Below are 15232 nucleotides of genomic sequence, written 5' to 3' on the forward strand. Positions count from 1 at the left end.
TGTTCAATAGGTTATATTTGAGGTTTTTGTTTACTCAAGTTTAGTAGGTCTCTCTTGAGCGTGACATATGTTGTTCTTATTCCAAATATAGGACTTGTTTCTCAAGCTCATTCATTTTAGCCATGTCTTTTTAAACTATTGGTATAAGAAATTATCTGCCCTCTTAAGAAGGCTTCCATTGTGTCCCACAATACAAAGCTACTGGGGGAAGAGGCACAGTTTGTTTCACAGACGAACTTAATTTGGTTTCTCACGAATTTACAAAAATCAGCTTTTTGAGCAAAGTTGGGTTCAGCTGCCACGTGTATGGTCCCTGGATGTTTTCAAGTATTAACAATGAGAGTGTCAGTGGGGAATGGTCTGCACAAAAAATGAGAGTAGGAAAGATGGGAGAGGCTCTGCAGAGGAGTTGTGGACTATAAATACTGTGAGCATCTTTAACGGACAAATCTTTTTACCACACACTAAGTAACTTAACTATTTTTGATCAGTATTGTGTATCACATGATGTACTGCTCTTGTCCCGAGTCTCAGGTTGAAAAAGATTTAGGCCAAGTGAATCTTCAGTGAGAAACACTGCAGCTTCAGTGTGTCTCTCCTGTGTGGGTTTGAATGTGTTTGTGTAACTGTCCAGTCTGTGTAAAAGATTTCATACAGACACTGAAATTAAAAAGACTTTCTCCTGTATGACTTCTCATGAGTGTTTTTGAAATCTTATTCTAAATAATTTTTTTTCCAGACTCAACAGCTGAATCACTTTTCTCCTTCATGAATTTTCATGTGTGTATGTAAATTTCCACTTTGTGTAAATGATGTCCCACAAAGTGAGCAGCAAAATGTTTTTTTCCCTGTATGACATCTCATGTGTCTCTTCAAATCTCCACTTTTACCAAAGTTTTTGCCACACTCAGAGAAGCTATATGGTTTCTCTCTGTATGAGATCTCATGCATTCCAGCAGATATAACTTTTGACCAAATCTTTTTTTCCCCATTCAGAACAGCTAAATGTTTTTCCTCCTGTATGAGATCTCGTGTCTCATCAGATCTCCACTTTTACTTAAGCTTTTGCCACACTCAGAGCAGCTATATGGTTTCTCTCCTGTATGAGATCTTGTGTTTCTTCAGATTTTGACCACATCTTTTTCCACACTAGCATCAGATAAGTGGTTTCTCTTCTGAATGAGATCTCATGTGGTTCTTCAAATCTCCACTGTAACCAAATCTTTTCCCACACTTGGAGCAACTAAATGGCATCTCTCCTGTATGAGATCGTATGTGGTCCTTCAGAGTTCCACTACGACTAAATTTTTTCCCACACTCAGAACAGCAAAATGGTTTTTCTCCTGTATGAGTTCTCACATGTCTCGTCAGATCTCCTCTGAGACCAAATCTTCTGCCACACTCAGAGCAGCTAAATGGTTTCTCTTCTGTATGAGATCTCATGTGTTTCTTTAAATTTCCCTTTTCACCAAATCTTTTCCCACACTCAGAGCAGCTGAATGGTTTCTCTCCTGAATGACATGTCATGTGTTTCTTCAAATCTCCACTGTGATAAAATCTTTTCTCACACTCAGAGCAGCCAAAGGGTTTCTCTCCTGTATGAGATCTCATGTGTTTCCTCAGATCTCCATTGTAACCAAATTTTTTCCCACACTCAGAGCAGCTAAATGGTTTCTCTCCTGTATGAGCTATCATGTGCTCCTTCAGAACTCCGCGAAGACCAAATCTTTTCCCACACTCAGAGCAGCTAAATGGTTTCTCTCCTGTATGAGTTCTCATATGCCTCTCGAGATCTCCACTGTGACAAAACCCTTTCCCACACTCAGAGCAGCTAAATGGTTTCTCTCCTGTATGAGATCTCATGTGAATCGTCAGATTTCCCCTCTGACTAAATCTTTTCCCACACTCAGAGCAGCTAAATGGTTTCTCTCCTGTATGAGACCTCATGTGAATCGTCAGATGTCCCCTCTGACCAAATCTTTTCCCACACTCAGAGCAGCTAAATCGTTTCTCACCAACAATCAAATCACTGAAAGAGACTTGATCATTTTTCAGAGAGTTTAAACCTGACTGAGGTTCTCTGGTCTCCTTCCAGTCATCACTGTCATCAGTCTCTGGTTCAGAAGACGCCCCAGTCTTGTCATCAGTCTCAGGTTGTAAATGTCTATCCAAATCTGAGTTCCTGGTTGGTTCTCCACAGTCCTCTCCCTCTGCTTCTGTTTCCATCTGTTCAGTGTGTCTTTGATGAAGCTGTGAGGACTGAGGTTTCTCTTCATCATCTTCACTCTTCACAGGGACAGGAGTGGATGTGAACTTGGTGATATCATCCTCCTCCAGCCCTTGAAGCTGCTCTCCCTCCTGACTGATCCAGAGCTCCTCCTGTTCCTCTTTAATGTGTGGAGGCGCTGGGTCCTCCTGGTCCACACTGGAGCTCCACTCCTGCTGCTCAGGGGGAACCTCTTCTTTAACCACCAACAGCTGCTGGACGTCTGCAGGAAACAGTTAAAACACACACACACACACACACGTTACAGAGAAATCATGTCTGGAGGTTACAGTGTGGCTCTTTATTTGCTCAGGCTAAAGTGAATTATGTGAGAATGATTGTCCATAGGATGCAAGAGTTTGCCATGCGTCAAGTTTTATTACTGGCAGCCTGAGTAAATAAAATAAAATTATATAAAAAAATTCTCCTCAACACAAATGTGGTGTTTTACTCAGGAAAACTGAGCTTTGTATCCACGTTATTCTTAGCCCCCATGATACCTTGCATGAATTATAAATGGAGCTTCCAGCGCTGAACCAGAACAGACGTTTTCCTATCATAATGGTACGGAACGGTACACTAACAGTTTGCTAATCCTCTTTTCTGGAGTGATTTGGAAATAAAACATGGAACATACCACCTGTCACACCTCAGACCTCGGACAACTTGATCATACCTCTGTCACCTCAGACTGCCATCTCACAGCATTTATTGTTGTTTTCCTTTTTACCCAAGTGTGTTTGCTTCTCACGTAGGGTTGCCACTGTCCCGTATAATACGGGACCATCCCACATTTAAAATGTACTGTCCCTTACTAAATCAATACAGAACGCAATTTGTCCCTTATTTCTGTGCACACACTGCTGCATAAACCATGTTTTCATGTACTGGGAATGACATGAGAAATATTAAATCAAAAGAGTTTCACGGAACATAGCAGAAAAATATTAAAACAGAATTTGCAGAGGAGCATGACACAGAATGGCAGGTCCGCCGCTCAGCGTCATCGCTGCCATGGATACGGAGACTCCAACACGCAGGACCGCCATTCACACGCTCACTGACACCCTGACTGACTGACTGCAACTTGAAAATTCAGGATAAAATCACAAGATCAAGAACATGGAAATAATGGCTCAAATGTAAGCTAATGTAAAAGACTGATAAGAAAATTCATCAGGCATAGGACAGATGATTATAGACAGCATAATAATCACATGATCACTAATATAAGGAAAGTTAAACAAACAAGGTTTAACTCATTGTTAACCCATTGTTCCCACCCCGTCTATCTGAATTATGTTGCATGGACACAGTGGTAAAGCAGTTAACAGGAACTGTTTAGACTGTTTAGTTGTGCTCTCTTACATTCAATGTCCGATAGTGAATGTATCAATGTATCAACCAGAGCTGCAGCAAGTACCCTCTGCCTGTCCATTTTAGTAACTAACATTATAAACATTATAACATTATAAAACGATGCTAGGGGGTACAGAGTATAAAAAAGAGCTACAAAAAATGTTTAATATATTGCAAGTAGCCATTGTTCTTATTGCTTTTGGTTTTTGTGAGTACTGAACTGAATGCATGTAATGTTTAATCTCTTTATCAAAGGCAATAAAGCAAGGATTTGTTATTTGTGAACTTACATCTATGAATGTGAAATTTGGCCAATATAATAATAAATGTATACCGAATACTGTTACATCAGCTTCCCCTCCGAAACTGGTGAAATGGCTGCACCCAATAGTAAACGTCCTGGTACGTCAGAAATGTACCTGTTAACAGGCCATTTCTGTTGTCTTAATGTGTATTTGACGCGTTAATACGGACGACAAAAACAGACGTTTAGAACCCTTCCGGATTCCATAAGACAACAACATCAGAGAAGCTAACGGCACCAGAGAAGCTAACGACACCAAAGAAGCTAATGGCACCAGAGAAGCCAAACGGCACCAGAGAAGCTAACGACACCAGAGAAGCTAGCGACACCAGAGAAGCCAAACGGCACCAGAGAAGCTAACGACACCAGAGAAGCTAACGACACCAGAGAAGCTAACGCGGCGTGTAAACATCGACAGACTGAATATTTATTGAACAAACCTGCAGTTATATCATTAATAATGAACTTGTAATGTTCAATGAACAAACCTGCTCTGTGTAACCGAAGCTGAGGGTTGAAAACAGCGTCCAGTAGTTTCCGTTGTCGCTCGTTCTCCTCTTTTGATCGACAAAGTTCCTCCTCGTACTCTGCTATCGTTCTTTCAAACAGCCCAAATATCTCTTCAGCAGCCGCAGTTAGTCGCTGCTTCACCAACGATCGCAGCATTTGGACTTTAGACATGTTCACACTTTAAAAACAAAGAAACTCTGCTAACACACGTTTCTATCAGACGCCATCTTGTTCAAACAGTGTGATGTTCGCAGAAGTACACAATACAGCTTCGGTAGAGGTGAGTGAATGCGCTTCAAAATAAAAGTCCGTAAGTGTTCATGAAATTGCTAGCCTCGCGTCACCAGGCACTTCGCGGAAGGCGAAGAGCCTAGTTTCTATTCACTCTGAATTTTGTCTGGATTCTGGTTCCGGTCTAGAGAGCGGATGCGGAATTCACCAAATTCACCAAAGTAAAAGTGTTCACCAAAGTAAAACTTTAAATTCTGGCCCACCATCGATTTGGGGTGATGAGGGGTGTAAGAAAATCGATTAACTTAATGGCTTGGAGCTTTGTTTGTAAATTATATTCTTTAAATTAAAAAGTTTCACCGCATTTTTATTAGCTTGGTGCTTTTATTTTGACGGAAAGGCGCATCCATCGAATTCCGGATCCTGTCTCACTCGCCCTTTTTCCGGTTCCTTACCAAAACGGCCATTTACACCACCAGACTAGAAATTGCAGGGTTACTCAGAAAAACACACCCAGGACGAAAAATGATTATGTTGTAGCCAATTTAGATTCATGCGGCATGTGTGTGTTTCTATGTGTAAATGTGGGTGTGTGTCTTTGGTGAGGCACTATTATTGCTATGGTTACCTGCACATCTGGGCATAGGTAGTAATCAGCCAGGCAGAGGTTAAATAAGTGAGACACAGGTGACTAGGATCTAGGGAAGCCACACAGTTTTTAAACCGTGCTTGTGTGTGTGACCGTATAAATGGGTTTGTCATATTGGTATTTTTGTCCTTTTGTATACGAACTTGTTTTAAGTCATTCGGCACCCGGCCTTTTGTAGGTGTTTTTAAGATTGGCAAGTTAATAAAGTGTTAAACGCACATCCATGGCGGGCCTCATTTTTACACACCATCACGAGTTGGAAATGTCTTCAAATTCCCTCAAGTGGCATTTTTTGTTGCTAGATTGCCACTATAGATTAAAATACACTTTTTGAAAGAATGACATTTATGGTGGTGCTCTTAAAGTGTGTAATGACATTAAACATCTTGGTCTATACTGCCAATGATTTATCTGATGATAGAGACATCCACAGACAGACAGTGTTGGAAGTTGTATGCACAAGCTGATATGCTTGCTCACAAAATTAGATAGCTCTTTTTAGAGCATTTTGCACTCCGCTATATACTGCCCACTTGTGGCGCTCCTATAGGAAGAACAATATGCAAAGACTTAATGTGGCCTATAGATGGCTGAGCTCAGTCAGGTTTTCATCTCGACAGTGGGGCCACTGGCACTCCAGCTTGTTTGTGGGTGAAGTTTATTGAATCGTTCCAGTTTTATGAATTTGTAAAATGACATGCTGTTGTTTTTCTTTTGTCTTTATTTTCTCAATATTTTTATATATTGTAGTTATTATATCTTATTTTGTTCATAGATTATTGTGTTTTGTGTGGTATGCTATGGACCTCTCACTGTGTCCTTCATAAAGTCATTATTATTATCATCATTATTATTGAACTGTTCCAGTTGTTTTCTAGTTTAGTTTATTTGTTTTCACATATGCAAAAAAGTCATACATGAGCAACAGAAACATGATGGGGAGATGCAAAAAAAACCAGAGGGGCTTAATCAAGGCACTTTCCAGTGTATACCCTAATCCATGAGTTAACTCAGTAAAATATTACAAGGATGGAAAAAGAGAATATAAAATCCACACAGACCATGTATACAAGTACACAAAATTCAGATCACTAAATATTAGTAGACAGTTTACACAGGGAATCCATAAGTATAACATCAGAATGGTTACATCCAACCTTAAACATCTTGATGGGAAGTTTACACAGATAGTCCATAAGTGTAACATTCAGGAAATAAAAACAAACCTTTAACACACAATCCATCAGTATAACTTTTTTCAGAGCTGAGTGTTGCTCCATTCAGTAGTATTGTTTTCTTGTACTTCCAATGAAAGTAGCTAGTACTAGTTCCAAAAAGTCACTAGATGACATCGTATGCTCACATGAATATTGATGACATCTTCGCAGACTGAATCACCGTAACCTTGATCTAAACCTTCCAGGTAGAAACTGCAAACTGTTTGAATTGCAGAGATATGTAAATTCAGCAAACCTGTTTATTTCTGTCGTTATTTTCAGCTGTAACTGAAACGTTTAAAGATATATGGTTCAACTCGGTGATTTGTCCTATCTGATGTTTCTGCTGTGCTTATTTTATGTCCTGAGTTGCTTTATTACTTCCCTTGCTTTCACTCGCCTCTGCAGCAGCTGCTCCTCTCATACACTGATCAGATCAATTCTGGTCGGAGCAGCTGATCAATTATCCACCCCAAGACTCATACTACTGCTACTGAGGGGGAAAAAAAAACAATTCACAAAGAGTTCCACATGCACTGCCTTTGTACACATGTAAAACCTCTGAATTTCAAGAGCGAACACAGAATGATACAGATGGACACAAAAGAGACCAACAATGGCATGGGAGCTATGAGGAAAAAAATAACTGTTTCTGTGACTGTGGACGGGGGCAGCAGCAAAACCTAGTCAAGCCACATAAAAAAAGGATCACCTGAAAAAATCCACATCAGTTTAAGTGGACACTACATTAAAAGTATTTTCAACACCTAACCATGCCGTGAGACAGCCCTTTACAACTGAAAACTGATGCAGTTACATGATGCTCTCCTAAAAGCAACCAGACTCCACTGACAGAATCAGTAATTTTATCTCACCGAACACAATGAGTCGCTGGTCTTCAGCTGCCCTTCAACTGGACAGTTAGTTTGTGTTGTTGTTCACAGAGCTGATGCACAAAAGATAAGAGAAGGAAAGAAGGGAGAGAGTTCCCCAAGTACAGAAAAGAGCCAATGTGCTGCATGCCCTGCCCCTGAAAAGCAGCAAAAGTCCAGTCACCACCGGATAACAGGTTTTGACTCAGCTTGGCTGTCAGAGGGGAAATACTCCCCCTGGCTCTACAAGACTCATCTTGGTAAGTAAGTAAGTAAGTAAATATATACATTACATACATTACATACATACATAAGTACATTAATAATGGGGCAGTAACAGTCTGCCAGCCTTGTCCTGAGTCTCAGGTTAAAAAAGGTTTAGGCAAAGTGAATCTTAAGTGAGAAACACTGCAGCTACAGTGTGTCTCTCCTGTTTATCCAGTCTGTGTAAAAAAAATTCATACGAACACTGAAGCTAAAAAGACTTTGTCCTGTTTGAGTTCTCATGGGTGTTTTTGAAATCTTAATCCAAATAAAATATTTTTTTTCAAACTGAACAGCTGAATCACTTTTCTCCATCATGAATTCTCATATATAAATGTAAATTTTCAGTTTTTGTAAATGATTTTCCACAAATTGAGCAGCTCAATGGAGTCTCTCCAGTATGAGATCTCATGTGTCTCTTCAGATCTCCACTGTGATCATATCTTTACCCAGTCTCAGAGCAGTTAAATGGTTTGTCTCCTGAGTGAGATCTAATGTGTTTCTTTAGATGTGCGTTTTGACGAAATCCTTTCCCACACTCAGAGCAGCAAAATGGTTTTTCTCCTGTATGACATCTCATGTGTCTCTTCAAATCTCCACTTTGATCAAATCTTTTGCCACACTCAGAGCAGCTAAATGGTTTCTCTTCTGTATGATATTTCATGTGTTTCTTCAAACTTCCCCTTACACCAAATCTTTTCCCACACTCAGAGCAGCTAAATGGTTTTTCGCCTGTATGAGATCTCATGTGTATCTTCAGATCCCCACTCTTACCAAATTTTTTCCCACACTCAGAGCAGCTAAATGGTTTCTCTCCTGTATGAGATCTCATGTGTGTCTTCAGAGTTTCACTGTGACCAAATCTTTTCCCACACTCAGAGCAGCTAAATGGTTTCTCTCCTGTATGAGATCTGATGTGTTTCTTCAGATTTACATTTTGACCAAATCTTTTCCCACACTCAGAGCAGCTAAATGGTTTCTCACCTGTATGAGATCTCATGTGTCTCTTCAAATTTCCACGTAGACCAAATCTTTTCCCACACTCAGAGCAGCTAAATGGTTTCTCACCAACAATCAAATTACTGACAGGGACTTGATCATTTTTCAGAGAATTTAAACCTGACTGAGGTTCTCTGGTCTCCGTCCAATCATCACTGTCATCAGTCACTGGTTGTAAATGAGTTTCTGGATCTGAGTTCCTGGCTGGTTCTGGTTCTGGTCCTCCACAGTCCTCTCCCTCCGCTTCTGTTTCCATCTGTTCAGTGCGTCTTTGATGAAGCTGTGAGGACTGAGGTTTCTCTTCATCATCTTCACTCTTCACAGGGACAGGAGTGGATGTGAACTTGGTGATATCATCCTCCTCCAGCTCTTGAAGCTGCTCTCCCTCCTGACTGATCCAGAGTTTCTCCTGTTCCCCTTTAATATGTGGAGGCTCTGGGTCCTCCTGGTCCACACTGGAGCTCCACTCCTGCTGCTCAGGGGGAACCTCTTCTTTAACCACTGACAGCTGCTGGACGTCTGCAGGAAACAGGAAACACACACACACACACACACACACACACACACACACCAATGTTACAGAGCAATGTTGTCGTTCATTCACATCACAGCTCAAAAACTCCTTATTGGACTTCTACAGATCTCTGAGCATCAAACAGCTTCACAGTGTTCAATCAGCCATGTCAGAGTGCGTGAGGTTGAGGTGAGCTTGTAATATGTACTGTTACTCTTGTCATGTTTGGAGGTCACAGTGTGTCTCTTAATTTGCTCAGACTGAAGTTAATTATGTAAGGGATAATGTATAGTGAGCCGGTGACAGTTGAAAAATAACTCCCAACAGGGGATTGGAACCCCAACGTGCAGCGTCAATCCCCTGTCGGAAGTTATTTTTCAACTGTATACATTATCCCGCTTAGAACATGGCTTACTACTAAAACATTCAGTGATGTGACACAAAATAATGATTAAAGCACGTTTTATTGATTCAAAATTCGCAAAAAGAAATGTGTCTGTGCTTTGTATCCATGGCAACGGCAGCCTAATGATAATTAATATTGAAAAACTGAAATCATGTGTGGACTAACGTTAACTGATTTTGATGCTCCTCAGTCTAAGGCCGTTACTATGGCGTCCCTAGCAATGGAGTAGCAGCAGCAGTGATACCTCAAGAAATAAACACCACAAACACTCTGGTAATGGCACAGTATCCGCTGCCTTACAAAACACCACAATGTAGATAACATTATGGACCATTTAAAGCTAATTTCCTGACATGTTATGTTAGCTAAATTAGCTAGCATTGGCTAATTTCATGGTGTTTCTCAACTCAGCTACCAGTGGTAGAAAGTAGCTAAGTACATCAACTCAAGTACTAATGCAGTACAAATTCGTGGTTCTTGTACTCACTCATGTGTTCCTTAAAGTGGGTGAGATTGGGGCAGAGCCGATGGTCATTGAAGAGAGGTGAGGTAGCTTGGCCCAAGGACATACTTTCAGCACTAATTGTCTGTGGACTGCTGCAGCTCTACAAATGCGCATGTGGTTCTATTCATAGTATAACTGATGGTCCATGTCAGCTGCTGGCAGTAAACAGCAGGGCTGCGAGGTGATGTTACCGTCCCCCTACTGCCAATGTCAAGTAAACCTAAAACTAAGAAGCTGCCCAACTAAGAATTTTCCTGGTCAACCAATAGTTGTCATTAAGGGCAATTAGCTGACTAGTTGCCTACATGTTTACGATATTAATGTAATTATTAAATGATATATTTTGGTGGTTTGAGTTGAAGGTGTGAGAAAGAATAGTATCAGTAACATTGTTAACACTGTGCTACATTACAGAGAAATACAAAACTGTACTAATGAACCTTCATTAATATAGGCCTATATTTTATCTACAAGTGCACATCACACACTGAGCGAGCCGCCTGTTAATGATGCTGTCTGCAAAGCAGTAATGATTGTGCTAAGTGGCTAATGGCCATGTAGCTACTGACAGATGATGCATAATGTTTGTAGTCAATGAATGATAGGCAAATGTTTGCCTGCAAAGTTTACATGTCACCTTGGGTTTGTCCTTCACCTTCTCAAAATGATCCCACACTTTGGATTTCCTGCCCGACATGTTATTAACTAGCCTGTGGAATAACCGCAGGTACCAGCCCTGGAAATTAACCTGACTCCTGTCAGACTGCTGAGCGTGGACACTTCCTGTGTCTACCCTTTCAAATTAAATTCCAACATGGTCCAGTCATACAGGTTTTGATTTATTTTGACAAGGCGCAGCTCCTAATAGAGTTTGCCATTTGTGTGGGGTCATTTTCTGCCACTAAGCAACCAATGAAATCTTGCCGATAAATGACCTTTCTGGTCGACTATTAGGGGGCAGCCGTCGTCTGGAGTGAGTGTCTGTCAAATATCCAACTTAAAATGTACTTAACCACAGTACAGCTGATTTGTACACAGTGTGTTGGACTGACCTATAGGCCTTACTGAGATGCAAGACCGATACAACGGGAAAACTACATAGACAGAGGGGCAACAACACACTCATTATGTTTTCATCCAGCGGCTGTCACTTTGAATCAAATCCCACAAATATGACATGCAACCCACTGCAGCCTACATGAAATGTCCATAATTTCCAATATCCAAAACCTCCAACACGTTTGAACGCTCCAAACTCAAACATATTCCTGAACGATATACAGTAATGTGACCTGATCTTACAGCACCATCCTCCTGTCCTTCTCTCTTCTCCTCTGCTCCTCACGCTTCAATGAACCAAAAATTGACTTTCTTTCCTCATTTTAGCCAAAAGACAGAATACAGCTAGCTTAGACACTACAGAACAGCATCCTCCTGCACCTCAAAGTCCCAGGTCACGATCTCTCAAATGTTGCACATACACACATGCAGAGACAGACAATGATTAATGTTGTTTGGCACCTCTATTGTGACAAAAAGCCAAATCAACTCAGAGTGGCAGGGCCTGATGAAGGGGGCAGTAATACCCTTTTTCCATTACTACTCTTGGCTGCCCAGTAAAGTCATGCCACGCCAATTTGTGTTTCAATAGTGAGTTTAGACGCGCAATGCCACCCTTAAGTGGGTCACATGTACGTTGCAAGATACTACTCACCTCTATCTGCTGGAGACCAGAGAGAAAGGTGTTTTTAAAAGTCTCTGTGCGTTCAGGCAGTAGTGAAAGTTCATCTCTTCTCTACAGAAGACACTGACAGAGTCTCACTTTTTATTTTCATCCAATTAAGACACAAAATGACTTGATACAACTTGCTTGACTTATACCAAGAACTGGATGGCTGTGGCTCAGAGGTAGAGCATGTCGAAGTATCCTTGATCAAGATACTGAACCCCAAATTGCTCAATGTGTGAGTGTGTTAAAAACTGAGTAGCAGGCGGCACCTTGTCTGGTAGCCCCAGCCCTTTGTGTATGAATGTGTGTGTGAATGAGTGAATGTGACTCGTAGTGTGAAAAGCGCTTTGAGTGGTCAGTGTAGTGTAATGTACTGATTTACTGAAGACATATACTGTACCTTTTAGCTGACCTTTAAAAGATATGTGTTGAAGCAATATAATTTGTGCAACTGACAAATTACACTGGTTTAATATTTCATGTATTCTTATGACACACACACACTCATTGAGCACTTAAGCATTGTGGTGGAGAAGTACCTAGGACTCACTGTGAATTATTTCTAAAAATAACATGAGGATGGGTTCAGAAAACACTAGTGGAAAATTAGGGGAATTACAGCTTGTCCTGAGAATGACCCTAGTAAGAGGAGGCGGTCTTAGATCTAGGAAAAACATTACTCAGCAGAAATATGACACCATTATGGTGGAGAAAAAGTGACTCAGCAGAGGTGGGATATCGTTACGATCAGAGCCAAGTGGGAAGGATTAAAGGAAAGAGATGACTCAGCAGAAATTCTACGATAAAAGAGCGAGCGCAAACAAAGAAATTCCAGCCTTGCTCCAGAGCTTGGCTCATTTGGGTTGTGATGTGCTTGTTGCCTGCGAGCACATTAAACTCAGTTGCATCTGATTCTACGTGTCTCCAGTGATTTTTTGACCTCTGAGTATTTGAGTTTTTGATATCTAATGGAAGACAAAGAAAGTCCGTTTGAGAGGAGAAGAGCGAGGTCGCGAGCTAACTGGCCCGGCTCGGGACCTTGACTTTTTTGCTTCTACATCAGATGACTAGAAAGGTGCTCTCCGAGTGCAGGTTAATTTACCGTTTACTTGCTTGATTCTGACCACAGTGACTTGCTTAAGACTAGCAAAGTGTGCCTCGACAGTTACCTGACTGAGGTTCTCTGGTCTCCGTCCAATCATCACTGTCATCAGTCTCAGGTTGTAAATGTGTTTCTGGATCTGAGTTCCTGGCTGGTTCTGCTCCTCCACAGTCCTCTCCCTCTGCTTCTGTTTCCATCTGTTCAGTGTGTCTTTGATGAAGCTGTGAGGACTGAGGTTTCTCTTCATCATCTTCACTCTTCACAGGGACAGGAATGGATGTGAACTTGGTGACATCATCCTCCTCCAGCCCTTGAAGCTGCTCTCCCTCCTGACTGATCCAGAGTTCCTCCTGTTCCTCTTTAATGTGTGGAGGCTCTGGGTCCTCCTGGTCCACACTGGAGCTCCACTCCTGCTGCTCAGAGGGAACCTCTTCTTTAACCACCAACAGCTGCTGGACGTCTGCAGGAAACAGGAAATGTTGTCGTTCATTCACATGACAGCTCAAAAACTCCTTACTGAGCTTCTACAGATACAGAGAATACACAGAACGAGGTTGCACGCCAAACTTTTTTTTTTATAACAGAAGGCTGCAGTGAGAGTCTCTCTCTATGGGATATTTAAAAACAGTGCATTTGTGCATTTACTCCTTCTCAAGCAAGCTCGGGGGTTTAGTGTTGCATTGGCTCAAGACTCAGCTATCCACTTACACCTAAAGGGAAGGGACACTCCTGAGGACAGCAATGTGCACATCTATGCCAAGGAAGAAAGATGGCTTGAAAGAGGCGTAAAGGAAGCCATCTATGTCAAGCTGGAACGACCACTGTTTAACAGAGGGGGTGGCCTACATTACCACTTATCACCCACGCCTTCAAGAGACGGAAGGAAGTCCAGTTGCCTATGATATAGCACCTATGATTACCGTGGCCTGAATGACTGAGAATCTACACCGACAACTAATCACAGGCGTATAAACATCGACAGACTGAATATTTATTGAACAAAGCTGCAGTTATATTATTAATAATGCACTTGTAATGTTTAATGAACAAACCTGCTCTGTGTAACCGAAGCTGAGGGTTGAAAACAGCGTCCAGTAGTTTCCGTTGTCGCTCGTTCTCCTCTTTTGATCGACAAAGTTCCTCCTCGTACTCTGCTATCGTTCTTTCAAACAGCCCAAATATCTCTTCAGCAGCCGCAGTTAGTCGCTGCTTCATCAACGCTCTCAGCATTTGGACTTTAGACATGTTCACACTTTAAAAACACAATAAATAGACTCTGCTAACACTCCTTCGAACAGACGCCATCTTGTGCAAAAAGTGGGAAGTTAGCAACAGTCCAGAGTCCAGCTGCTTCTTCTTCTCTCGGCTTATTGGCGGATTGCAAATAACTTAAAGGTGCATACCGCCACCTACTGTACAAGAGTGTGCAACATCATGTCATTTCGCCTGTTCCTTAAATTCTACTCATCAGCCGAGTATCTTTTAAGAAATTAATAAGTGCCTTCCTGGTGATTTTACCCCCCTCAAATCCGCCTCTCTGACTTTATCCTGCAGCCTTTCTCGTTCTATTTCATACATGTTACAGCACAGTAGAATATGTTCGTTTTCTTTTACTCCACAGTTCTCACACTTACCACTATCCCTTTTCCCCATAATATACAAAGCGCCATTAAATCCTGTGTGATCTAATCTGAGTCTTTTTATGACTATTTCCTTTCTCTTCCTTTCTTTAGAATTCTTTGTTATGATAGACTTCTGTATTTTGTGATATCCCTCTCCTTTCTGGTCTTCCTCCCACCTTTTCTGCCATATTTCCATTCCTTTCTTCTTTATCCCTTCTCCTTTTCCTCGTGGAACTGGTACTGTTATTTCTTTTTGCAATGCCGCTTTTGCTAATCTATCAGCACACTCACTCCCTGTTACTCCCTCATGTGCTGGTACCCAACAGAACTGTACATCTATAGACTTAGACTGACTTTACTCGTCCCAGAGGGAAATTCGTTTCCACTAATTGTACATTTACAGGGATCGACCACAAATATCATAGGCACAGACATATCACAGACATCACAACACATCACATGTTCATTCACAGAGGTGGACCTGAGTCGAGCTTTCCTGAGTTTAAGTGTTCGGTACCTGCGCCCTGAGGGTAATGGGATGAGGTATTGGTTGAGTGGGTGTGTGGTGTCCTGTTCTAGTGCAGCGTGTAATGAACCTGTTATTTAACTCTGTGAGGTTGGGTGTGGGAAGACCAATGATTTTGGAAGCAGTGTGTGTGATGTGTGTCAGTTTGGCCCGATTG

The 15232-nt window shown here is 41.5% G+C and overlaps 5 protein-coding genes across 5 annotated transcripts in view; all 5 read right to left on the bottom strand.

The window, feature by feature from the left end:
• LOC117245869 (uncharacterized) overlaps positions 1-3315 on the bottom strand; it is a 4617-nt gene extending 1302 nt beyond the window's left edge. Inside the window, exons 1-2 of the mRNA XM_078164701.1 lie at positions 3243-3315; positions 1-2489 (exon numbers count right to left, since the gene is read on the bottom strand). The exon at positions 1-2489 is cut by the window's left edge and continues 1302 nt beyond it. Of these exons, the coding sequence (XP_078020827.1) occupies positions 1156-2489; positions 3243-3315 (1407 nt within the window). The 3' untranslated portion in view covers positions 1-1155. The remainder of the gene's footprint in view (positions 2490-3242) is intronic.
• The window catches only part of LOC117245837 (uncharacterized), a 277287-nt gene that overhangs the window by 196757 nt on the left and 65298 nt on the right, over positions 1-15232 (bottom strand). The gene's annotated exons all lie outside the window — the stretch shown is intronic.
• Positions 1-15232, bottom strand: part of LOC117245847 (uncharacterized) — a 301333-nt gene that overhangs the window by 117495 nt on the left and 168606 nt on the right. The gene's annotated exons all lie outside the window — the stretch shown is intronic.
• Positions 1-15232, bottom strand: part of LOC117246011 (uncharacterized) — a 148297-nt gene that overhangs the window by 18813 nt on the left and 114252 nt on the right. The gene's annotated exons all lie outside the window — the stretch shown is intronic.
• LOC117245913 (uncharacterized) lies at positions 6187-14345 on the bottom strand. Its single transcript, XM_078163884.1, has 3 exons — positions 13980-14345; positions 12995-13387; positions 6187-9190 (listed from the first exon to the last, which is right to left on the bottom strand). The coding sequence occupies exons 1-3, from the start codon at positions 14170-14172 to the stop codon at positions 8118-8120; spliced, it is 1659 nt and encodes a 552-aa protein (XP_078020010.1). The 5' UTR covers positions 14173-14345; the 3' UTR covers positions 6187-8117.

Source organism: Epinephelus lanceolatus, chromosome 22, assembly GCF_041903045.1.
Source record: "Epinephelus lanceolatus isolate andai-2023 chromosome 22, ASM4190304v1, whole genome shotgun sequence".
In the NCBI taxonomy this organism is placed as follows: Eukaryota; Metazoa; Chordata; class Actinopteri; order Perciformes; family Serranidae; genus Epinephelus; species Epinephelus lanceolatus.

Bases quoted from the DNA above. Each gene is read 5' to 3' on its own strand.
- LOC117245913 (XM_078163884.1), bottom strand. From the start codon at position 14,172: ATGTCTAAAGTCCAAATGCTGAGAGCGTTGATGAAGCAGCGACTAACT. The intron at 13,388-13,979 runs GTTTGTTCATTA...TGTTTCCTGCAG, and splicing joins GCTTCGGTTACACAGAGCAG to ACGTCCAGCAGCTGTTGGTG. The intron at 9,191-12,994 runs GTAACTGTCGAG...TGTTTCCTGCAG, and splicing joins GACCAGAGAACCTCAGTCAG to ACGTCCAGCAGCTGTCAGTG.